This window comes from Lepidochelys olivacea, assembly GCF_965140295.1.
Source record: "Lepidochelys olivacea isolate rLepOli2 genome assembly, chromosome: 10".
Taxonomy (NCBI): domain Eukaryota; kingdom Metazoa; phylum Chordata; order Testudines; family Cheloniidae; genus Lepidochelys; species Lepidochelys olivacea.
This window is the reverse complement of record NC_140420.1, coordinates 78,870,943-78,895,923: the sequence shown is the minus strand read 5'-3', so window position 1 is coordinate 78,895,923 and position 24,981 is coordinate 78,870,943. Positions and strand designations below refer to the sequence as shown.

At 47.3% G+C, this 24,981-nt stretch overlaps 1 protein-coding gene across 9 annotated transcripts in view; it reads left to right on the top strand.

The window, feature by feature from the left end:
* IGDCC4 (immunoglobulin superfamily DCC subclass member 4) overlaps positions 1–24,981 on the top strand; it is a 198,101-nt gene that overhangs the window by 147,021 nt on the left and 26,099 nt on the right. For all 9 annotated transcript variants that reach the window (XM_084641365.1, XM_084641360.1, XM_084641364.1 and 6 more), the window contains 7 exons: positions 251–358; positions 1,655–1,838; positions 2,606–2,733; positions 4,884–5,054; positions 7,710–7,847; positions 8,438–8,543; positions 9,737–9,971. In XM_084641365.1, the coding sequence (XP_084497491.1) occupies positions 251–358; positions 1,655–1,838; positions 2,606–2,733; positions 4,884–5,054; positions 7,710–7,847; positions 8,438–8,543; positions 9,737–9,971 (1,070 nt within the window). The remainder of the gene's footprint in view (positions 1–250; positions 359–1,654; positions 1,839–2,605; positions 2,734–4,883; positions 5,055–7,709; positions 7,848–8,437; positions 8,544–9,736; positions 9,972–24,981) is intronic.

Sequence of the window (24,981 nt, the reverse complement as noted above, 5' to 3'; positions counted from 1 at the left end):
ATTATATTGGCTCTGCCACTGACTCAATCGGTGACCCTGAGCAAGTCACCTTGCCTCTCTTGGTCTTGGTTTCCCCATCGATAAAACGGAGATGATAACACTTTGTAGGGTGGTTGTAGCCTGATGAATTCGCTAATATCTGAATGTGGAATCTGAATGTTTTTAAGCCAGTGCAGCTCTGTTGAGATTGGGCAAAGATTAACTTCTGCTGAGTGATTTTTGCAACCAGAAACATCGTTCATTTTTCCAGCCCCGGGGAGACTCTATGAGGTGAAGCTGGTGGCGTTCAGTAAGCATGAAGATGGCTACGCAGCTGTATGGAAGGGCAAAACAGAAAAGGCATCAGCGACAGCAGTAGGTAAGCAATACCCCTGTGACTTCATAGGGCACTTCTGAGCTATTTCACCCGTGAGCTTCTGCCCACATGTTCTGCTCTCTTCTGCTCTGCCCGGGGGTCTAAGATAAAGGTCTGGGATAAAGATATGGAGGCAGACATTTAGGAATCAAAGAGACAGCAGTCGTGATCTAGCACTGGTGTCAAACATAATCACTTCCATGGAGAATGAGCAGGGCCATCCGAATTTTTAGAGCCACCAAAAAGTGGGTAATATAGATAAATAATAATACAGACAAATGCGTCAGTTTCATTATTTGTTTCCCTTAGTGGTGAAATTAGGCCATTATTGTGATCCACAAAGCGTATTCTATCTGTTCATGGTTAAGGCTAAGATTTTGTCACAGATATTTTTAGTAGAAGTCACGGACAGGTCATGGGCAACAAAGAAAAATCCATGGAAGCCGTGACCTATCCCTGACTTTTACTAAAAAGATCTGAGACAAAATGGGGATCTGTGGGTGCCCACACCACCTGCAGCGGGGTGGCTGCGCAGGGGCTAGGAGCTCCAGGGGCCCCCACTGCGGATTGGGTGTCAGAGTTCAAGGTCCTACCGCCCATGGCTGGAAGCTGCCGGGGCCCCCACTGCCTGCAGCAGCTGGGGGCTGTGGGGTACCCCTGCTGCCCGCAGCTCTGGGTGTCCCCCCCCAGCTGCAGTGGCCGGGAGCTTGGAGGTTCCCCTGCCGCCCATGCCCACAATGGCTGGGAGGTCGGGGGTTCCCCTGCTGCCCACGGGGGCCAGGAGCTGTGGGGTACCTCAACACTCTTTGGCAGCTTGGAGCTCCAGGGGCCACCAGAGGCAGCGGGGGTACACTGGAGATCCCTACCTCCGCGGGCGGGGGTAGGGGTGGGACCCTGCAGCTCCCCACTGCTGCAGGCTGAAGTCACGGAGGTCGCTGGAAGCCATGGATTCTGTGACTTCTGTGACCTCCATGACTAAATCTTAGTACTTATGTTGCCCAGTACAATTGAATCTGAGCAGCTGGCAATCTTTAATTAATTTATCCTCGCACATCCTGGGAGGCAGGGCAGTTATCCCCATTGCACAGATGGGGAACTGAGGCAGAGAGTAACTAAGTGACTTGCCCAAGGTCACATAGGAAGCCTGTGGCAGAATAGAGAACTGAGCCCAGGTCTCCCCAGGCTAGTGCTCTAACCACTGGGCCCATCCTCCTCTTGATTCATCAGCAATGACTGCTCTTCTCTGTCCCATGCCACTGATACGTGTGTATTTCTTTCTTCTTCCTTCATGTACCATAGACCCTCCAGTTCAGAAGGGCCCCCCGCTGCCCCCAGCCCATGTCTATGCAGAGTCCAACAGTTCAACCTCAATTTGGCTCAGGTGGAAGAAACCAGACTTCACGACTGTCAAGATTGTCAATTACACCGTGCGTTTCAGCCCTTGGGGACTGAAAAACGCCTCTCTTGTCACTTACTACACAAGGTAAGTGTGTCGCGCAACAGGCTGAGCGACACAACAGCTTCCTTGTTGGAAAGAAAACAAACATACGGGAGAAACGTGGGAAACCTGGCGGCGGGGTGGTTTAGTATGTCCAGGACGCATGTGACTCTGACTTGTATCCATTAGCTCAATTCTAAATCAGGGCTGGGCAAAAAGCAGCTCCTGGAGAATGGTCCGTATCTGAAACACAGAGGTGGGGCTTAGGAGAAAGCAGGCATTTTTCCATCTTGATTTGTGGGGGCCAGCCTGCACTGCATGCTGGGATCTGTAGTTTCCACATCTTTGTATTAAGGATAAAGCCAGCTGAAGTATTTTCAGCCCCAAATATTCAGAGATCATGACATTTTAAAAAAAATACAGCGTTTTGGTTTAAAAATCGTGACATTTAAAAATATATATATAACAAATTTGGCGTGGCTCGTATATTTGTCTTCTGGGTTTTGAGGCTTTAGCGGGGTCACATTTTCAATCTTTTCTCTGCAAGAAAATCATAAATAAATGAACTGTCATGAAGGCTAGAAACATACTTTTATTTGAATGGAAGCTGTGATTCTCACGTAATCCCATGACTCCTGGAGCTTGGACTTTAAGAAACATATGAAAGATAGTGAGACTTGTGATAGAATTTGATCCGCTCCATTGCACTCACATCTTCTCTGGCCCATGGGCGCCTGGTAAGTTGCTGAGGTGGCCGGCAATGGGACCCCAGCCTGTGTTAATCTGCCCTGCGTGTCTGTGTTCCTTGGCAGTTCTGATGAAGCTATTCTCATCAGTGGATTGAAACCCTATACCAAGTATGAGTTTGCAGTCCAGTCTAATGGAGTTGGGATTGACGGACCGTTCGGCAGCGTGGTGGAGAGGTTCACCCTTCCTGACCGTAAGTACCGCACCGTGGTGAACATAAATCCCCAAACTCACGGAGCTCTCCCTGATTGGAGGAAGGCCAGTCTCACCTCATGTGCCTTGCCCACTAGTGGAGCAATGACGTAAATCTCTGAAGACCGTTTTCAGCTGCCAATTCTGTCTTTCCCTCTGTGTACTCACTCAGCAGATGTAACGTGCTTGTACGCTGAAAGGCCTGGGAATCTGTCTCGCTGTCTCTTGTCATCCCTCAGTCCTCTTCCGCATCAATGGAGGCTGAGAGCCATTTGAAAGCCCAAGAACCGGTCCAAAGCCCACTGAAGAGATGCTGCCATTGGACTTGGCTTTGTAACCACAGAGGAATGGAGGCAGAACTCGAGAAGAGCAATTGATATGAATCAGGGCAATTATGTTTATTTCAGATTTGAGTTTTCTTTTGTTTTCTTGGGGTGGGGGGGTGGCGATTTTCTCTAAGAAATCCTGCTTTCTAGTGAGGTGCCCGGGGCTGCCCTGGGGGTTGCTTTGAGCAATCGGTCCTGGCTACGGCTGACAGATGTTGTCAAAATGAGAGTCGTTGAGCCTAGCGTGTTTGTGTAGAGGCAGTGGCAGGAGTTTGAGCCTCCCACTCTGCCCTAGGGCTGGCAGAGGCTGAGAGCCCTGAGGAACACGGCTAGCTCCGGTAAGTCAGGGGATAACCTCTCTTGTCCAATAGCAACCTCCAGTGGCTGCTTTGGGAGTGGAGTTAACTGACTTTTAACTGACTATCATTTGTGGATGATACTAAACTGGGAGGAGTGGTAGATACGCTGGACGGCAGGGATAGGATACAGAGGGACCTAGACAAATTGGAGGATTGGGCCAAAACAAATCTGATGAGGTTCAATAAGGATAAGTGCAGGGTCCTACACTTAGGACGGAAGAACCCAATGCACAGCTACAGACTAGGGACCGAATGGCTAGGCAGCAGTTCTGCGGAAAAGGACCTACGGGTGACAGTGGATGAGAAGCTGGATATGAGTCAGCAGTGCACCCTTGTTGCCAAGAAGGTCAATGGCATTTTGGGATGTATAAGTAGGGGCATAGCGAGCAGATCGAGGGACATGATCGTCCCCCTCTATTCGACATTGGTGAGGCCTCATCTGGAGTACTGTGTCCAGTTTTGGGCTCCACACTACAAGAAGGATGTGGATAAATTGGAGAGAGTCCAGCGAAGGGCAACAAAAATGATTAGGGGACTGGAACACATGAGTTATGAGGAGAGGCTGAGGAAACTGGGATTGTTTAGTCTGCAGAAGAGAAGAATGAGGGGGGATTTGATAGCTGCTTTCAACTACCTGAAAGAGGGTTCCAAAGAGGATGGCTCTAGACTGTTCTCAATGGTAGCAGATGACAGAACGAGGAGTAATGGTCTCAAGTTGCAGTGGGGGAGGTTTAGATTGGATATTAGGAAAAACTTTTTCACTAAGAGGATGGTGAAACACTGGAATGCGTTACCTAGGGAGGTGGTAGAATCTCCTTCCTTAGAGGTTTTTAAGGTCAGGCTTGACAAAGCCCTGGCTGGGATGGTTTAATTGGGGATTGGTCCTGCTTTGAGCAGGGGGTTGGACTAGATGGCCTCCTGAGGTCCCTTCCAACCCTGATATTCTATGATTCTATGACTTTGGAGGGTGGCTCTCATCCAGCTGTGGTGGTAAGAGAGTTTTGTGGGCGGGGAATTAAAAACCAGAAGGGGGCAGGGGGCTCGGAGGATCCCTTGCCCGAGGATAAGAAAAGCTTCGGTGTATTTTAATGTTGTATCTCTTCCTGAGCTGTGCAGCTACACCCTTGTTTTCCTGCTACTCCTTAGCTTGCTGGCCAGGACGGACAAACTCCCCACTGTTTGTGCCTCAGGGAGCACACCCTTCCATTCAGCTCCAAAGTCAACAATGAGCAGCCCTGTTTGTGCACCATTTGCATCCATCCATGTTCAGATCACTCCGGTGTGCGTGCAGATCACTCCGGTGTGCATCCAGCCACCCAGCTCCCATCTGCAAATGCAGCTTTGGCACGAGCCCACTTTTGGGGGTACCAAATTGGAGGTGTGTCCCAAAGAGCTGAGCTTTCACCATTTCCCCTTTGGTTCCTGTTGAACATTTGGGGCAGTCGTCGTATCCTTTGTCTCTTCAGGGCCGTCGACGCCTCCATCCGACCTCAGGCTGCAACCGATCAACCCATATGCTGTGCAGGTGCATTGGTGTCCTCCAGTCGAACCCAATGGCATCATTGTGGAGTATGTCATCCTGTATAATGCAAACAACACACAGCCCGATGACATGTGGACTCTGCTGAGGAAAGAAGGTGAGCACCTGGAGTAGCTCAGGAGCGTGTCCATTGGGCTGGGTCCAGAGTGGAGGTGCGTTGACTTCAATCCTTGTTGGGCACATGTGCCAGTCCTAATAAATGTCAGTTCAGAATCCCCCCATTTCCCTGGCCCTCTCTGCTTTCTGACAGGGGTCATGCGTCTCTGCTATCTAGCCTCGAAACACTGATAACAGAAGTCTAATGAGCTGGGGGACAGATAATGTTGAGGAAAGGCTGCGCTAGCCTGCAATACAATTAGAAATAGAGGTGGCGGAGGAGACCCACAGCTGAGAGCAGAGCATGAGCATTGAGAAGAGACGTGTGGGAGAGGAGGTGTGTTTGGAAGCAGGTGGGTTCTCTTGCCAGCTGCCTCTTTAGCAAGGCTCTTGGGTGCTCTGCGGATCGGGGCTGCAGAGAGACAAGATGTTATCGCTAGGCAGGGAAAGAACTTCCTGTTGACCGAGTGTCAAGGCTGTGGATCAGAGATAAGAAAGGAGGAAAGCGGGTGGGTCGGTGGTTGAAAGACAATGCTGCATGTTTGCGGCTGCTCAGAAGCTAGGCCCTGTGAGCACATCGGCCACCTGAGATCATCCAGGAGGCCCTCTGCAAAACCAGGTCACTCCTATGTGTGGCGGTTTTCATCCGATAACGGTGTCAGGGCGGAGCTGCGGGCTGGGGAGGTGAAGCCCATGCGAGTGAGCGGAAATGGTCCGTGTAAGGTGCAGCAAGAAGTTAAGAGTTCAGCTGGTCATTTCTTGCAGTTTGTTCACCCATTGCCCTGAAGGAAAACTGAGCTTTTGAATGAGAAGACAGAAGGATACAAAATCAACAGGGCACACATTAAATGGGTTAAAACCTGCCTAATCGCTAGGTCTCAAAATGTAACTGCAAATGGGGAATGAGCTTGCAGCGGGTGTATTTCTAGTGGGCTCCTGCAGCGATCGGTTCTTGGCCCTACGCTATTTAACATTTTATCAATGACCTGGAAGATAAGATAAAATCATTACTGAGAAGGTGTAGAGATGACACACAGCTTGGGGGAGGGGTAAACAAGGAAGAGGACAAGTCCCAGATAGAGTGATCTGGATTGCTCAGTAAGCTGAGCGCAAGCAAACAATATGCATTCAGGATGGCCAAACGTAGAGTTAGATATCTAGGCACAAAGAATGGAGGACTCAGGCCTGGGAAGCAGTGACTCTGGAAAGGACTTGGGTAATCAGCTGCACAAGGTGGCCAAAAGGGCTAATGCGATTCTTGGATGCAGAAAGAGGGAAATCTCAGCAGGAATAGGGAGGTGAAATGACCTCGGTAACGGCACTGGTGCAACCATTTTGGAAACACTGCGGCCCGTTCTGGATTCTGACAGATGGGAGGGGATCAGAGAAGAGCCACAAGAATGATTAAAGGATGAGAAAACCTGCCTTATAGTGATTGACACATGGAGCTCAATCTATTTAGCTCGACAAAGAGAAGGTTGTGGGGTGATTTGACCCCAGTTGGTGAGTACCTACCTGGGGAACGGAAATGTGATGATAGAACAATATCCAATGGCTGGTAGCGGAAGCAAAACAAATTCAGACGGGAAAGAAGGCGCACGGTTTTCATCGGGACGGTAATTAACCACTGGAACAACTTACCAAGGGATGTGGTGCATTCTTGATCGCTGGCTGCTTGTAAAACTAGATCGGGTAGTTTTTTAACAGATGTGCCCTAGTTCAAACAGGAGTTAATTCAGGCCCACCTGTTGATCACTTTAGATAAGCTATTACCAGCTGGACAGTGGGGTGGGAGGAGGTATTGTTTCATATTCTCTGTGTATATATAAAGCCTGCTGCAGTTTCCACGGCATGCATCCGATGAAGTGAGCTGTAGCTCACGAAAGCTCATGCTCAAATAAATTGGTTAGTCTCTAAGGTGCCACAAGTCCTCCTTTTCTTTTTGAGTTAATTCAGGGAATCCTAGAGCCTGGGCTATGCAGGAGGTCAGACTAGATGATCACAATGATCCCTTTTGGCCTTGGAATCTATGAATCTGTGAAAACGGAAAGGGTCAGAAATCTCTGGGGATGTATGGAGCTGAACTGCAGAGGCTTCTGACTGAATATTTCAAAATGGATGTTAATTAGGAATTAAAGTTAGCACATAGTGGATTTGGATTGGGACCACATCCTGCCAACAGCTCGGCATGTAGAGAACTTGACTGATGAGAGTCCTCTCAGTGGCTCAAATGGGATTGCTCACTGGGCTCAATCCATGGTAGCACAGAGGCGGTGGTCTAGGGGTATGGCCAAGGAACGACATAAATGTCAAGATTTTCAGGCCTGAAGGGACCATCTGATCGACCTCCTGCATATTACAGGCCAGAGAATTCCAATCCTGCGTCCAGCCCAGAATTTGGGAGCACGAGGCAGTGTAGCTGAAGGAGAGGCTTCAGTGAGATTACTCATGTGAGTAAAGTTTCACACAGGCAGGGTCAGGCTGCTAGTGAGCATATTAGTTAGCTACACCATAACTGTCCTGGGGTACAAAAGGCATCTCTTTACGTTATACTGCTTACAGACTCTGCTAGCTCGGAGAATGAAACAAAGTTCTGCAACCCCCCAGATAGCATCTAAACCGTAAACAATAAACCTTCTCACCTGCTTTTGAACAGGAAATACTTTCAGCACCGAGGTGCATGGCTTGGAGAGTGACACCAGGTATTACTTCAAGATGGGAGCAAAGACCATTGTAGGGTCTGGGCCGTACTCGAATGTAAAGGACGTGCACACCCTTCGCGAGAAGCAGTCAGGTATTCCAGTTTTTACTACCCCAGGAAGCATGCCCTGGTCTCGAGATGTCACTCTGAGCATTGAGTCACGCTCCATAATTGCCCATAGTTATTAGTGTTGTTTAGTTTTGTGTGCCAGCCAACGTGAACATGCTTAAACCGTGCTGGGATCGAGCCAAATTCAGCGTGTGCGCAGCTCTTGCTGACGTCTGTGGCAGTTGCCTATCCGTATCTTGGGGCAAGGATTTGGCTCTAATTGCCCATCTTGCAGCGATCAGATTAGTTCATGTAGCATTAAGGCAGCTGAATCTTTGACAGATGCCAGTTTGCTTTTATCTGCTTCAACGGTCATTGCCAAGTACTTCTTATAATAGTGTGTTGTGTGCGTATCTCTTTGTGTGTGTGTCTGAGATATGGGTCCAACTTGGGGCCAGTCGTCCCACTACCCCTGGGCTTTAGGGAACACTAGCTCTGGATCAGTAATTGGTCCGTTGGGCCCATTTTATATCCACGCGCCCAAAGTCGGTGTTTTTCTGAAGGCACTGGACGCTCTGCGTCCTCTTCCTGGTAGGGCTTGAGACGCTGACTCGACTCTGTCCTTCGCCTACTAGATGTTCTGGATACCCACTCGGTCACCGGGATCATCGTGGGAGTCTGCTTAGGTCTCCTCTGCATACTCTTCTGTACGTGTGCCAGTTTCCGCAGCAGCAAGCAGAGGTATGCCTTGCATTATCCGGACAGTAAGCAGAGCAGAGCACCGATGGGGAGCAGCACAAAAAGCCCCGTCAAATTCTTTCCCACATTGAGATGTGCTCTGTTGTAGAACAGTTGAATTTAAGGCAGTGAAAGATGCAGGCCCTAAAAATAATCCACGTCTTTCAATATAAAATTCCTTCTCTGTCATGTTGCTTTGCGGGGCGTGCCCGTGACGGAGCGCTGTTTAATGAATGCAGTCTGGTTTGCTGGTTTGTATGCTGCTGCAGTAGCTTTTCTTTAATCTGCATTGTTAGAGTAATTGTTTTTGCAGCAAAATAGAATGCTAATTGCCGTATCAAAGAACATTATCCTTCCTTCCTCTCTGCATATGCACAACACGGCTCCGCTGCATTTGGGTGCCTGGCTGATAGCTGTAAGCATGCACTGAGCAGCTTTGTGAACTTCCAGCAGGGAAGACTGTTAGAGGGTTCCCTTTCTTCCTGATGTAATGGAGTGGGTTGGCATGGTCGGGGCCAGATCCTCATTTGGGGTATATTGGCTGAGTCCTATTGATCTGACCTAGGTGTCAGAACCTGCCCTGTAACTGCTTACAAAGGAAATCATTTGAAGCCCAACTTTTGATGTAAGCCGTAGTTTTAGAGAGAGGCATTGTGAGCAGGTGGACTGAGCACAGGGCTGGGACCTAGGAGCTCCTGAAGTCTCATCCAGGCTCTGCCACAAACCCACCCCCATCACGTAACCTCCCTCTGTCACCTGTAAAATGGGGCTGATGAAACTTAGCTGCTTCATGTGGGGTGTGGTAAGCATGAGTGAGAGGTAGATCCTGGTCCTTGTCTCTCGCTCCCGTTACGGGGCACTAAGGACCAGCCACTGTGATCTGCTGGACAGGGGGCGGGTTGTAGAAACGGCACACTGTGCTTGTTACACAGCCCGGGCTCAGAGTGTGTTGGCAATAAGTGGTGAGCACAGGGGCCTTAACACTGATCCCTGCACCCAGCAGAGTAGCCAAAAGCAGAGCTGTTCCAGTCCTGTTGATAACAACCCAAGCAGAGAGGGGCAGTTTGGTCCAGCATCTGCCACTGCTCACGAGTTGGGAGATGACACCCCTTGAGCTCTGATTGGCTGGACAAGGGAGTCCAGGGCTGTTTGCCCTCCGAGGTGGAAACCTTTGTTTGTTTTCCCATCCCCTGCAGGGAGGCTCTGCCAGGCCTGGATTCTCAAGCCTCTGGGAATCACAGCTCCTATCACCGGGGCAGGCAGGGACCACCCGGGCCCAGCGCCAAGTCTGATTCTCATGAGCTGGAATCGCTCATGTCCCCGCTCTCTGAAGAGGTTCCCTTGCCCCTGGTGGACATCACAGAGCTGACGGAAGTACACAGCCTCATCCACACCAGCCTTCCGGATGACGGCATCCACGGGATAAGAAAGGTATCGCCAGTGCGAATGCTTACCACCGCCTTGCTCAGATAACCCTCTTAACCTGGAGCGGCACCAAGGAACCAAGCAGAGTTGCGTCTGATTTCCCCTCTGGCTCTGGATGGATCATTTCAGGGCAGGCACCATGCTAGCAAGGGGGGTTCCTGTATCACCTGATGCTGAGAATCCCTGACTACAGAGTATTATCAAATGTATTTCCTCTAATATGGTTATCCTGAGCTGTTTTCCCCCCAGTACACTGATTTTCATATCCAGCCATGTTAAGAATTTCCCAGTTCCTATAGCGAGTCCATGTCATCGCCAGTGCCAGAGGAGGACATTCCCTGGTGATGCTTTGGGGTTCACCCAGACCAGTAAGGGGGTGTGTCACCACCTGCCCTGTAGACCTGGGTACTTCTGTGCTGTGCAACTTTGGCTCCGAGCCCTGCCACCAGCAGCCTGCTCATGGGACAACGGCCTCACCCTGGCCTCCACCAGCCTGGTTCCTCCTTGCAGGGCGACACCAACAGCCCTTTCAGTCCTGAGAGAGAGAGTGTGTGTGTGTGTGTCCGTCCCCCCAAAGCTGTCTGCCCTGCCGCAGCTCTTGCCTTCCAGGCTAAGAGGGCCCAGCTCTCAAAGGCTTGAAGGGTGCAGTACCCCATCGTCCCTCTGTGATGGTTACCTCCAAGTCTTTCAGAAGGTCCTGATATCCTCAAAGTTCATCTTTGGTTTCAAAGCCAGGAAGCCGTCCTGGGGGCTCAGCTCTCTGTGTTCTCCACGGAGCTGACGCCATGTTAATTTTTGCAGTCTCCTGGGATTTTGCAATGCAAATGAATGGCCCATTGTTCTTGGCACACCTGGCTTGATTTGTCGTTGAGTCCAAGAGGTGTTGGCCATTCTCCTTTGTCTGGAAAAAAACTTTTTTGCTTCCTTGGTTTGTTTACAGATCCCAAAAGAGAGAATATCCATAATGTCACATACAGCATTGTTACGTACATTTCATAATGATTTTAGTGACCAACGTGGTGTTAGTTTTCCATTGATGTATTACAAGACACTTTCTAAAGGCAAGAGTCTCAGAGCTCCCGTAATGTTGACCTATGGATGCTGCTGTAGCTTCAAGGCAGGAGTAGATCCCCTGGCTGCAATGATCCCATTTTGGGGAAGGATGGAATAGTGGATGGATCTCCATAGCTATGGATTTGTGATCTGTTGCTTCTGCCTCAGTCCAGCTCCACCTCATCTCTGGGAACACAGCTCTGCGCTGTAGAGTAGAAAGGTTCTTCTCCCAGCAGAGCTGCCGTGGTTCTGTTCCACTCAGGTCCTTTGTGCCGTTGTGCAGGGCAGGGTTTGTTACTGATGCCTCTGTGTTCAATGCAAATGTCATAGTGGCCTTCACCACTAGAGAGACAAGGGAAAAAGGTCTCACCCTCTACTTAGCACTAATATGAATCCATTAGGACCAAACCACATTCGTCCTCTAGAATTTAATAGGGGTGAGACAAACAGAGTTCTGTAGAAAACTAATAGGGATTTTTAAAAATTAAACCGATAGCATTTAAAAGAGACTTAATATCCTTTCTTTAGCTTTTCTCGTCCTGTGGAATTCTATAGGAGGGATATAATTCTCCATTACATTCTGTACAATGGTTAAAAAAACGCCTTATAGAAAAGGTCCTCATTATCTAATTCTGGACTTTCCCATAAGGATTCTGATGAAAGCCAGACCTTACTGTAGTTGACAGTCAGCCATGCAAATTCTGCAGAGTGAATCTCCCTTTTTCAAAGGTTGGTAGACTTGCAGAGTTGTGCTGGGGTTTTTATCTGCCTGGCATGTCTATGGGCCAGTGGCAATATCATTACAGATGCTGATGTTTGCTAGCCATGAGCCTAAATCCCCCACGTTTTGGCCCCAGGCTTCCTCAAAGTTTGATGGTGTTCTGGACCAGGGCCTGGGTTTGGACCAGTCTCTGGTATTAATAGAACTGATCCAAAGCCCATTGAAGTCAATAGAAGGACTTCCATTGGCTTCATCAGAATTTGAATCAGGTCCTGTGTTAGGTCCTTGAGCCCTGCTGTAGAGCATGTTTGTCCATCAAAAGGCCCCACAATAGCATGTTGTGATTCTACAAAGGAGAAATTCCTCCAGCCTTTCGGTAAGAAAGATGATGCTGGACTCTACTGTGTTGTCTGTCTGGTCATAACTCTGGTTCAGTTGCAAGCCTGGGGCAATTTAATGACCATGACCAAGAAACTTGACTTTCCACTTAAGACAAGTAACTGTACAAGGACGTTGTGGCAATCAGTAAATCAAAAGAGAGATGCTTTAGCTCAAGCTGACGTTATGGACGTGATGCAGAAATGATGGAGTGAAATTCTAGGGACTGTGTTTTGCAGACGTTCGGACTGGATGATCATAATGGTCCATTCTGGCCTTAGAATCCATTGATCTATGAGAGAAGGTTGAAGTGGTTGTTGGCGAATGGCAAAAGAGGACGACAGTTTCTCTTTGGATGGAACCAATGAGATTCTTGGTTTATTTGAAAACGAGCATTGAAAGCAAAACCAGAATGCTGGATCGGAGAATTTGTATCGAGAAATATCTGAGGCTTTTTATAGAGAAAATTGTTTTGTCCTGTCTGATATTGTGGATGCACTCAGGTTTCAGTCCCCTTGGGACTCCTGCTAAACTCTGTGAGATCTTGTGGCCACGAATTCCACAGATTAATGATCGGGTTTCCAATGCAAATATTTGCGTTCACAAATTCGACATCTGCTTTCTACAAATACTCTCCCCAGTATTAACTTAAAATGTGCCGTTTTTATAAACATCAAGTTCACCAGCATGTTCACGGAGAGCAAACATCAGGAAGGTGACCTCAACTGAAGGGAGCTTGTGTTTTTATTTGTGGATCTGTATGTTTGGAGGTATTCTCCGAGCTCTATGTAATTTGCCTGACATTGCCTCGTCTTTCTCGTCTCCCTGCCCCCTTTTCTCTCTCAAGCAATGTCTGAAGCATTTCATTCCATTAGGGAACCTTTAATTGGCCTAATTTAGTTAATCTGTTTATGTCTTTCTTTGTAACCCGGGGAGAGTGTGTAAGGTAATTAGGAGGTTGAGTGAAACAGGCGCATTGTGAGCACAGAGGATTTCATGTTTGCATCAATCATATGCTTGTATGTCACTGGTGTTAAGGTGTATTCAAGATAGAAAACTTTAATCAAATCTAAGTGCAAAATAAGGGAGACGTGTGAGAGCCCGGCCTTGGAGAGTTTGGAATGAGCAGATGTATTCTTTTTGATATGCCACATCCTTGTCTTCCTTAACCGTCACAAGGGTCAAAGCGATTCACCTTGGTTTCCCAGGTGTTCCATCGGATCAAGACTAACAGGAAAAGATAGGAGAGAGCGTGAGGTTTCCTGTGTAGCAAGCACAGCTCCTTGCAGTGTAAGTATTTAAGCATTGGGTTGCTTCTCCACACCCCCCCGCCCCCGCCCTTTTAACAGCCCTTTCCATTAAATGAGGAACAAATGTTTTTCTTTAAAGAGTTACTTTGCCCCTGATCTCTGATTCAGGGTCCTGGAGGTAAAACTCTCTGCCCAACTGAGTCACTTTCCTCCTGCCTTTTGGGGATAATAAATCCAGATCCCTCTGTGGATACTGCCCAAGCGGGAATTCAATCTCTAGAAACGCAAGATCAGCTCCCCAAAGGAGCACGAATGCCAATCACAGTCTGTTCAGGGTTTGTCTTCAGAGAGTTTAAGGCCTCAGAATCTCAGTATCTTAGAGTCCTGTCTTGGCGTTCGGCAGATGGATTATCAAAGATCAAAGGTTTGCAGAGTGTACGGTCTGGCCGCAATTTAATCTGCTGAGTGGGAGGCTGGCTAATGCTCCTACATCCAGGGTTTCACTTTCAGTCCCAGTCTGCCATAGCTTCTGGCAGCTCAGCAGGGTCTTGCTGCCTGCATTGTTGGACTGTCTATGCCATGGAGATGTACATGCTTCTATTCAAGTGCTGTGCTGTCATCTGCAGCACCTTGGATTTGCTCCTGGTCTCCAGAAATCCTGACTCCTCCATGAAATTATATTGGAGAGCCACCTGGGCTTGGTGAGCAGGAGACATGCAGGAGCGTTAGTCTCACAAAGCCAGAAGATTGCAGCCTCCAAAGCGGTGACCACAAAGCTCAGACAGCCAGTAACTTCCTGGTTCTTGTACTCTGAGAAAGTCAGTAATATATTTCTGGGGCAGCTGTGTTACCACTGGACAGCAAACCGTATGCAGTATCCTGGAGGATGCCAAGGAAAAGTGCACGTGCTTGGAACGAAATCTGCCAGCAGATCGGATAGATTAAGTATCTGCACTCTCTGCAGAGCTACTCTTGGGGCTTATCTCAGCTTGACCCAGCATGGGTGTGCAAGAAGGGGGAGTGCAAGCATTCTCCCACGCACCCCACCCCATGTGGGGGGCTGGACACAGTCAGCATCCTGTAAACTCTGCCGTGCTGGCCCCTGATTCAGCAACGAGGTGTGTGCGGAAAGTCAAGCAGGTGCTTTACATGCTTTGCTAAATCGGGGCCCTACTTTCCCTGGTGGCACTAGCCTCTGCCAGGGGGTGAGGTGCTAGCCCAGATGCCATGGTGGTGGGGGCCAGAGAAGAGGCGTAACCATGACCTGTTCCTGGTTTAGGGTTTTTTTCATAAACGATTCTCACCTCTTCCCTAGCTGAATTCTAGCTGTGCCCCTTAGTATCATGTGACAGCAATGCCGCTAAGTAGCTACCACCAGCCCCGCCCTGTCCCCCATTGGAACAGTCTGGTAGGGGTGCCATCGAATGCTAAAGAAATGATATTTTTTGAATCCCTGCTGGTGTATTGGAAGGGTTTCACTGGAAGAATCGGGACATTATTTTGTTACAAAGAAATGGATACAAACGTAAAGATCCATGTCTTCAAAAGTGCACGTGTGAGGAAGCCTGGCTGCGTACATATAGAGCATGGTCATCCGCGTCGACTGCACCAGGATCTTCAGTGCTGAATGCACAAAATCCTAGCCACTCCTTTAGCAGGCAGCAAGGAGCAGGCTGTTGTAGTTGCTGGACATGGGCAGTGGAGGGAGACATCACGACATGGAGTGAGCTAGTGTATTGTACAGATGCTTCCAAAATTCCAAACTTAACCTGTGCACTTAACTCAATTTGTGAGCATGCCCCAGGTGCATGCAGTCAGGAGCATGTACATCTGGACACTGTAACTTAGAAAATGGGGACCATAATTCCAGCAGATGTAGTTTTCTGCTCTTTGGTCACTGGAGAGAGGCCTGGCCTTATAGTTACAGCTCAGGGCTGTGCGTCGGGAGATGAAAACTCTGTTGCCAGTTCTGACAGATTCTTTAAATAACCTTTGTCAAATCACTTAACTTATCCTATCTTGGTTTCCTCAACCATAAAATGGTGATAATGCTACTTTCCTACAGTAGTGATCATTAAAATCAGGACATATCTCCTTGGCAACTGTTAAATTTACCATGGCATTTCCCATCCTAAGGAAATTGAGTCCTGTAAATACCAAAAGGGGCTGTACAGCTTAATTCATGAAGACTTGCAAGCCTCCGATGGAAGGTGCTGTCGAACTGAGAAGCATTTTTCTTCTTTCTGGCTTTTCCCCTTTTCTCTCTTTCTCTGAAATTTCTAGAGTGAAACAGACCATAACATAAAAATTCTTCAGGCATTAGCGTGGCATGGACGCTAAGCTGTAAATCCATCAGTACTCAGGTGAACAACTGAATGAAGGGGCATGGCTGGCAGAAGCCTTGTAACTGCAGAGATAGAGATAGCATCCAAATTGTTGCAAGAGGGCTCTGTGTCTGTATAGAATGTGAATAGGTAATGGATCAACAAGGTGCCAGGAGATGGGGCTCAAGAACACATGCCAGAATACATTGGTTGTTGCATGCGGCAGATGGCATCCCCTGTGCAGCTCTTTACATGAGTGCTTAACCTAGATACTCCTGCCGCAGGTAGTGTGAATACATTGGCTAGGAGCCATGGAGATCGGAGTGGAGGGAAGAGTCTCACAGTGGGTTTTGGTCCACTGTGCAACAGACCGAGCTCTGCTGTGCTAAGGGGATTTTTGCTCTGAGCTGTGAGTGAGGCTATGAAAACCCCTGGCGTGGAAAGCAGTAGAACAACAGGAAAGTGGGGGACTTAGAAGAATGACCCCAGGAAAGCCCCACTCAGCAGAGAAGAGATCCAGTCTGGTTTGTATAGGAAATTGCACCTTCGCCAGGAGTTTAGAGTTTGCTCATCTTCTCCGACCCTGTGTCTGAAGCCCCGGAGGTACTGCTGGCTCTGTGGGGTGACCTGATCTCTTTCCAGATGAAAGGGACACTGTAGGCAATTTTCGCTCTCTTTTAATGTTTCTTTTTCTAGTAAACATCACGAGGCCACAGCACTGGTGGGAGGTGCCGAGTGCCACTCCAGAGACAGACATGGTATCCCACAGAACAGGCCTAACGCTCATAACACCTCCCCACCCTTGGCTTCCCTGCCTTTCCTGCACCTCCAGCCTGACCATTGGCAGGGAGGAGGTCATTCCATCTCCACGACGCTGCCAGTTGGGCTGGTGGCTTTTGTGATGTGGGTGCCCGTCCCCCGGGAACTGGGCTGAGACCCACCAAGCCCATTGCACCAAACAGCCCTCAGTTAGTAGCAACTTGATTCATCTCAGACTAGTGACCCAGAGGTGAAAATCTCTGTGCCCCATTATCCCTCCAAAGTGCTATTCAGCCCCACTTACCAGTATCTTCCTGCTGCCCACTCCTAGGGAGCTGTATGTTTCTCAGGCAGTAACTTGAAATTGAAGCCTTCCTGCCTGCTGAGCAGAAGGCTTTTGTAGCCACTTGGGGCTCTGTGCAGGGATACTTCCTCCCTCATAGCTCAGAGCAGTGCAATTAAACTGTAGCTGGACGGGCAAGCCTCTTCCTCCTTTTCCTCCTCCTTCTCCAAGCCTGTAACCGGCCACTAGGGGATGCAAGAGCCCAATGCATGCTGCACTCTGCCCTTCCCCTGCTTCCAGCACAGGTCCGACCAAGGAGTGACGTCCCCCGGGCTGCTCCCAACCCGGGTCTGTCCGTGGCAGTGCGCATTCTCGCCCACTGCGTCGTCCCTCCATCCATCCTTGCAGCTCTAGATGATTGTGCAACAGATGGGCTGCAAGATATTAAATTATAGCAATTGCCAGATGGGCATTACTTGGAGACAGAAATCCCCTGGCTCTCCAGGGAATGGGAGCAGCATGACACCGGTAGGGCAGACTTTCCTGCCACGCCTATGTGCTTTAAAGCAAGACCTGGTTGCAGGGAGCTGGATGTAGGGACAGGAGACTAGGGCAGTCTCCATGATCCAGTCACTCCTTACCCTCTATGCTGTGAATGCCATCAGATAACCAGCAAGGATGTGAATTCCAGTCCTAGGAACTGAAATGAGATAGCTCATTTCACTGCACTGTCCTGGGTTTGCATTCAGATCATTTAACTAGAGATGAAAGGCTGCATCATTCAGCCCCTGAGCTATCCAGCCCATTCCTGACAGGTTTTGACATTAACAGGAAGGGAGTTCAGCCTAATGATTGGGGCAGAGGAGTGCCAGCAACAAGATCTAGTTCTTCTATGGGGCTTTTCCCCAGTAGATTTCAAGGAGCTCAGCATCGTTAGTGCCATTTTACAGATGGGGAAACTGAGGCCCAGAGCTGTGAGGTAACTTGGTCAAGATCACCCAACAGAGCAGTGGCAGAGCCAGGAATAAAACCCAGGTCGTCTTAGTGTCAATCCAATGCTCTACCCACTTGGCCACACGGACTCTGGAGTACTGATTTCAGCTGTGCCGCTGATTCACACACGTCTCTGTACCACAATCCCCCATCTGTAAAATGAATACAATTAATAACATTTACCAGTCTCCCAGGGTTATCACGGAGCTTTCTTGATTTAAAATGCTTTGAGATCCCCAGCTGAAACATGCTCTATATGTGCAATCTGGTATTATTCTTGATCCGGATCTTTTGACAGCTCAAGGCTTAGCACATGTTGCTACTGCAATTACTCTTACACAGTTTGATGTAGCTGGGATGCCACGAAATTGGCAGTAACACGGCTACATGACCTTTAAAATTAGTAAATAGGCTCTTGGATTCGAAATCATTCAGCCAGAAATCTGTTGTTCTGTGAACACCTTGCGCTTGAAGTTACAGCTGGGTTAAAAGAGCTGCTCTCAGTGCTTGTACGTTCTTTCTCCATTAATTCACATTGAGGCTCTTGGTTTAGCATTCAGTCATATTTAGGGCTTTCCCTTTTGATTTTTCTTTATTATGGTATTACCACAGCCTTGAGATAGCCGAATTGAGACTGGAGCCTCTGCTGCACTAGGTTCCATATCGACACACAGAGAGAGATACTTTTATCATACCCATGCTGCAGATGAGGAAACTGAGGCACGGAGACACTACGTACAGGAAGCCTCTAGCAGAGCCAAGAATTGAACATGCCTCTCCAGCCCAGTACCTTAACCACAAGGCCATCCTTTCTCCTTGCTTATAAATAAACATTTGAACCGCCCAGCTGTAATGAGAGCTGGTTGCCACTGCAGGTGAGCTGTCAGCAGAGGCCAGTTGGTGGCGCTCCTGCATAGTGCTGGCAGCTGCTTTGCCAGAGGAGGGTCATGCCCCTTTTGGGATAGTTTTTTGTCCGTCCTGCAGTGTGTCTTCTTCAAATGCTGGTTTTCAGTTGTCATCGGGGGAATTGCGGATGCGCCAACAGGCTAACTAGTCCTATCATTGACCCATCTCCCACAGCTCCCTTTCCCTCCCAAATGCACCTCCTAAACACCACTACCTTTGGTATCCAACAGGACAGGCGATAAATGATGCTTATAATGTAGTGGCTAAGGGTGGTACAACTCTGTCTCCCTCTACTGGGTGGGGCTTTTCTTTTACTTTTCTATTTAACTGGTTTTGACTCAATGACATTTTTCGTAAAATGTGTACGCTTGTCATGGAAACTCTTCGTCCAAGCACTTAATGCTCAAAAATCCAACATTTTCAACACCAACACCCAACATATTTTGATTTGGAGACAATACTGGAGTGCCTCATGGGAGTTGTAGTTTGGCTGCCTCATGCCGCCTCCATTCTTCTTAACAGGGCATGCTCCGCAGTGGACTTTAGTTTCCTTGATGCACTACAGAGGCTCAGGAAGAGGGTAGAGAGTGGTGCATCATGGGAGATGTAGTGTGGCCACTTTTTTCCCCTTTTAGTTGAAATTTGCCGAGGAGGACACTTGCCAACCAGTTCTAAATAAGAGCCTTACTCCTGCTGACAGCTAACAGAAAGTCTCCTTTATCTCAAGTGGTAGAGGCCTGAGCTTTTTTTTGTATTGGGGTCCAATGTTCCTGGGTTGTATCCCTGCTGCCTACCACGGTGTCTGTATGTTTGCATGACATGGGGTCATTGCACCCTCTTCTGCAGACTGAGGCACAGCTTCTGTAATGAATCGACTCTCTTCAGCGGGGTGCTCTTAACTCGAAAATGGGCACGGCTGAAATTTCCCATTGTTGTCTTGCATGGGATTTAAACTGAGTCTAAACAGATGTGATCCCAAAGCAAATAAGGTTTCAGGGTGGGCTGATGATGTGAGAGGCAGTGTTCTTTAGACTCCTTTGGCACTCAGGGTATAAATGGCTATGTACATATTCTAAGTGTCGATCTCCAGCTAACAGAGTTGCAGGAAATCACAAGCTGTTGCTGGTGAAGGAAACGTGAACCAATACCATCTTTACCAGCAGTTGCTGATACTACAAAGAGGTTACAGGGGAAAAGTCTATTTGCTTTGATGAGTTTAGCTGAAACTGAAATGTCTTTGCTCTCGGCCCTTTATTGGAAGATGGTTATGTATTCCTTCTCTCGTTTGATGCGAAGTTTATTATTCAGAGAGTGATTTTTTTGCCCCTCTAAATTAAATCTGAGACTGACACACCGCTCCTTAGCTAATGCTCTGTAAAAAGTCCAGAGACCATTTTCCTGACTTCCTGCAACTTCTCCCCCAGCTTTCTGAAACTAAGCTTCAACAAACAGACCTGGAGCTAATTGCAAGTGCTTGACCTAGGAGATATTAGCTCTCTAGGAGGGAATTTTTTTTGTAAATGGAACCTGCCTGAGTAACATGGTATACAGTTGCGTGGTGAAGTGGATGGGGTTTTTTGTTTGTTTGTTGAAAATAGCAAACTGGTACAAAAAAACTTTACTCTTCATCACAGCTAATTTCAACCGGAGCTGAACAGTCTGTTCCCAGAGTCATCAAAACCTATGTAAACATGGCAGATTGACATTTCCGCTAGCAGTTACTCCTTTGGGGATTGCACCGGAGTTGCTGTTTCTTTCCACGTTTTTGGTTTGCACAGGAAGCCTACAAAAGGAGTGTGCGGGTATGCAAGGGGTAGGGGTGTGTTATTTGTGAGCAGGTATCTCTGATAGTGTGTGTGTGCGTGCAGATATCTATAATTGCACATATGGCCACGCGTGTGTGTGTTATATACCTTCTAGTCTGAAACATTCAGACTTTATTTGCTAAGTAATGATATGTTCTCTGGAAAAAGCTCGTAATCCACCAGTAATTGGCCTATCTGCAGAAACCCATTCCGATGGCAGCAGGAGCAAATTAGTGTAATTAAATGCTGTTTCATTTATTAATATTCCTTATTGTGTTTCATCCCAGCCAGTTATATGTGATCACTTGTCTGTTTTCTCATTACTTACAGTTAGTTTAATTATCGCTGACCCAAATGAGGGAGAGGTGCAGGAGGCATTGGTCCAGAATAGACTGTATTGTTAATGTACAAGAAGTGACCATTAGCAGAGCTGCTAATTTGCAGTTTTGAAAATGAGCACCTGAAATCCACAGCTTTGGACTGACGATCTTTCTTTCTGAAGCTCGTTGCTGCATAAACAACGTCTTTGATAGCTGGTCTCTATAGGCCTGATCCCGTAGCGATGGGACTTCAGTAGGAGCAAGGTTTGGCCCCTAGAGGTTTTTGTGCAAAGCAATGATTATCTAGAGAGGTCTCATCCTGCGAGGTGCTGAGCACCTTCGGCTGCTGTTTGAAGTCAAAGTGGGCCGAGGGCGCTCAGCACCTCCCAAGCATGCACATGAGTGTTTTGTTTTTATTTGCCTGATGCCAGCCCCGACAACGTGGTCTAACGTCTGATTTTTGTAAGTGACTGACTTTTTGGAATCCTCGGCTTCCGTGCAACATCTGGTCCTGCGTTGCTACCTCATGTCCAGCCAGATGGACTGAGGCACAAGGAGGTCAAATGACTCATACAAGGTCACACTGGTGTCAGAAGCCTCTTTGCTCTTGCAGCCAGACACTGGCTTTGTGCTATCCTCACTGGGCATTAGGTCTAGAGAGAGAGAAAAAGATTTTCCTCCATTTAAACCTTACAGCTTCCCTCCCTTCCACCTCCATGCTCTTCTCCTGTTCTCAGGGAATTTATTCTTTGTGGGACAAATAGACCACCAAAGAAAAATGGGGCTACATTTCTGCTTAACCTCCAGGCCAGAAAGAGGAGTGGCTGTAGCCACACTAAGCTTTTGGTAACAAGGTGAGTCCACATAAACACAAGGTTGCCCAGTAAAATCAAGCCCTGCAAAGAAATTACCTCTGTCCATGAACTAATAGTCTGAGCTGTGAAATAATTTGAGCTCTTAAAGGCACGCATTTCCCATGCACAGAGGTGTGCATTCAACAGTTTATTGCAAAGGGAAGCCATGAGAACCCAGAACAAATTGCATTCAGCCCATATAATTTAATTAGATCTACTAAAAGGTAACATTGGTGGCCTGGGGGATTTGAAGCTCTACTAAGAATAGGTTGGTGGTCTGCTTTAAAAAAAAAAAAAAAAAAAAAAAAAAAAAAGACCCCCCCCCGCCCCATTTTGTGCCTCTGTATTGGTGAAGCAACCACCCTTTTTCCCCGGGCTCTAACTTTACGCAGGAATCCATTCACACATACCTCAGCTTGAACGTGCCTTGATAGTGAACTTGTGTGGTGAGTCTTTCTCCGTAGTGCAGAATACTGATTGTTCCAATCACCAAAGTAAATGATGCCATCAGGCAGCACTGAAAGATCCATTTATTTCCAAAAAAGGCCATTTGTTTCTATCACTGAATTAATTTTCAATAGGTTAGAACTGTTCCTGGTTTCTTTCTGGCCCGACATTTCTCCCGGTGGGGAGTTGATGCATTCTCCCACAATAGAATCCACATTATTCCCTTCTCCCCCCATGAAGGTTCCCCATAAATCAGCTTCTCTCCATATCTAGGCTCTAATTTTCTCTTGCATGGCCTCCCACCCCCTTTGCTCAACCGAAATGTCACTGCTAGCTTGTTCCCATCTCTCATTCCTGCGCTGCCATAGCGCATTAGTGAAGACACTACTACGCCGATGAGAGAACTTCTCCCATCTGCATAGTTAATCCACCTCCCCAGTAGGTGGTAGCTAGCTCTCCTGTCAACATAGCTCTGTCTACACCGGTGGTGAGATCGGTAGAACTGTGTCACTCAGGCATGTGGATTTTTCACACCCCTGAGCGCCGTAGTTATACTGATATAAGTTTGTAGTGTAGACCTGGTCTGAGCAAGCACATTTCTTTTTAAGATGAAAGCGTTACAGAGAAAACATAATAGCAACAATAAGAGTTCCTATACACCTGCTAAAAGCTTCCCAGAGGTCACCCATCAGTCTTATGGGGCCTCAGTAGGCCAAAATCTTCCAGCCTCTCCCAGGAAAGACTGCGGCCCTGCTTAGGCAGAAGGTCCTGTCTGTTTGGTGGATCAGAAAGATGGACCTGAGTCCGTTTAAACTCAGCTATTTGTCCAAAGTCCTTTCTTTGTTGGTCTCTGGAGACTCCAGTTTGAACCAGTATATATAAGCCTCTCCAGGTGATGATACCTCTGTGGAGGCATTACGCCCTGAGTGAATGTGCCTAATCACCCCACAGTGTTCTTAGTTCCTGGGGGTCTGTGGTTTCCATCCCCCATGGAGTTACAGACAATTCCTAGCCCATTGTGATAAATAAACTTAATAAAGTGAGAGCTCCCAAAGATACTGCAGGAAATTGCCATAGCTGTCAAAGCGACCCACCTGATGTCCTATGTTGTTTCTAGACAAAACAGTTGCTGCAAAGAAATTCATTTTAACTTTTATTTAGGGTAAAAACTTGGCTTTTTGACCAAATGAAACAAAAAAAATTTTAAATTTTCTTTTTCCATTTTTGGTTGATGAAAAAAGTATCTTTTACAAAATCCCATGAAACCTTTCAAAGACAAATGCCAAAGACAATTTAAAAAAATTATTTTCATTGACATTTTTCATGAAAGAGGAAAATAAATTCTTAACCAGTTGTTCTAGGCAGCCTTTCAAAGTAGGAGACCAATTCATTACTTATCCGCTTTCTCTTACTGCGCAGCCCTGTGCATTTACAGAGGTAGATAAATAATCATAATGATGCACCGTTAGAACTCGAGTTTTGGCTTACATCCTTCCATCACAAAAACTACTGTAGTTAAAACATCGAGAGGGACTAGTGGTAGCTAGTATAATACCAGGCAAGCCTGGAGAGAATTAGCCAATGTGTTATGGGTAAATGTCCATAATTGCTATGGTACAGTTACTTCTCCAATAACGTTCATAGTCCTAAACAAAAATGTTACATTGCTTATTCTCATAGATAGCAAATAATCCTTACTGTTTCTTCCAGAAGAGTTACTGTGATACTGTGAAATAACATGAATAGAGAATAATATGAAGGTACTTCCTATTTATGAAGTAATAACTCAGTTGTGAGCTGAGTAACTCCAAGGTCAAAGGTGGCTTGTTAGCCCAGAAGACAGTTGTTATTGGGTCAAGAGGAAGCACCTTGCGCTGCGGTTATTATACTGAAATGTATAACAGTGAGATGGTTTTGCGACGTAACTGGGTTTTTCGTCTTCTGTTAGCTGGATGAAACGAGAAGTTGTGGCAGCCATGTTTGTGGTGGGCCTGTGGATGGTGACTTCTAAGGGCAGTAGCCAATGAGACTGCAGGGATTTGCATAGTGTCTGAGTGCCGAAAACTATGATGTCCATCAGTGAGTCAGTAACCATGCAGCCCTCTGATTGTATTATACCAAAATGGAATGGTCTAAACCAAAGTAACTCTGACATTAACTTGTCACGACTGCGTGTATGTATCGATTGTGGCTGCTGAACATGGTTAACCATTTTGCTAATGAAGTGCGTGAATATAAATTGACCAGCGTGTAACAATTTCTATTAAAGTGCATTTCAAAAGTAACCCAACTGCTTCATCTGCTTTTGCTACTGCCAGGTTTCCTGGAATGAGATTCGTAGCAGAATTCATTGATATAAAGCCCTCAGTCTCTACGTGCGTAATACAAAATTGTGCACGCACACACACACACACACACGTGAGCTGCATGTTTCAGGTGCAGATGCTTACCCACATCTTTGAACACCTCTGCATGCACAAGGGTTAAAATGTACCCCTGAAAAACCCATTCACCTTAATGGAGTTTGTGGGTGCACTTTCTATAGGTGTTAAACATTTCAAGCTGTCCGTGCAGGTTTTTGTACCTGCAAAGCATGGGTGAATAGATGTGAGTGTGCAGTTTTTGCATATGCACACGCAAGAGGAAGCCGGACAGAAGATCAGCTGAAGATTTGGCCCAAAATGGGATCCTTCCTTATATAAAACACGCAAAATGGAAAAGCTCAAATAATAAAATACTAAAAGATTCTGACTGTCACGGGGGAACTTTAAGAAAGAGAGGTAGAGTGGTGTATTGGAGACCTGCATTCTATTCCTAATTTTGCTACTGAGCCACTATTAGATGTTAGGCAAGTCAGTTAGCCTCTCTGTGCCTGAGTTTCTCCACATGTAACATGGAGATCTTTATTCACCTGTATAAAGTG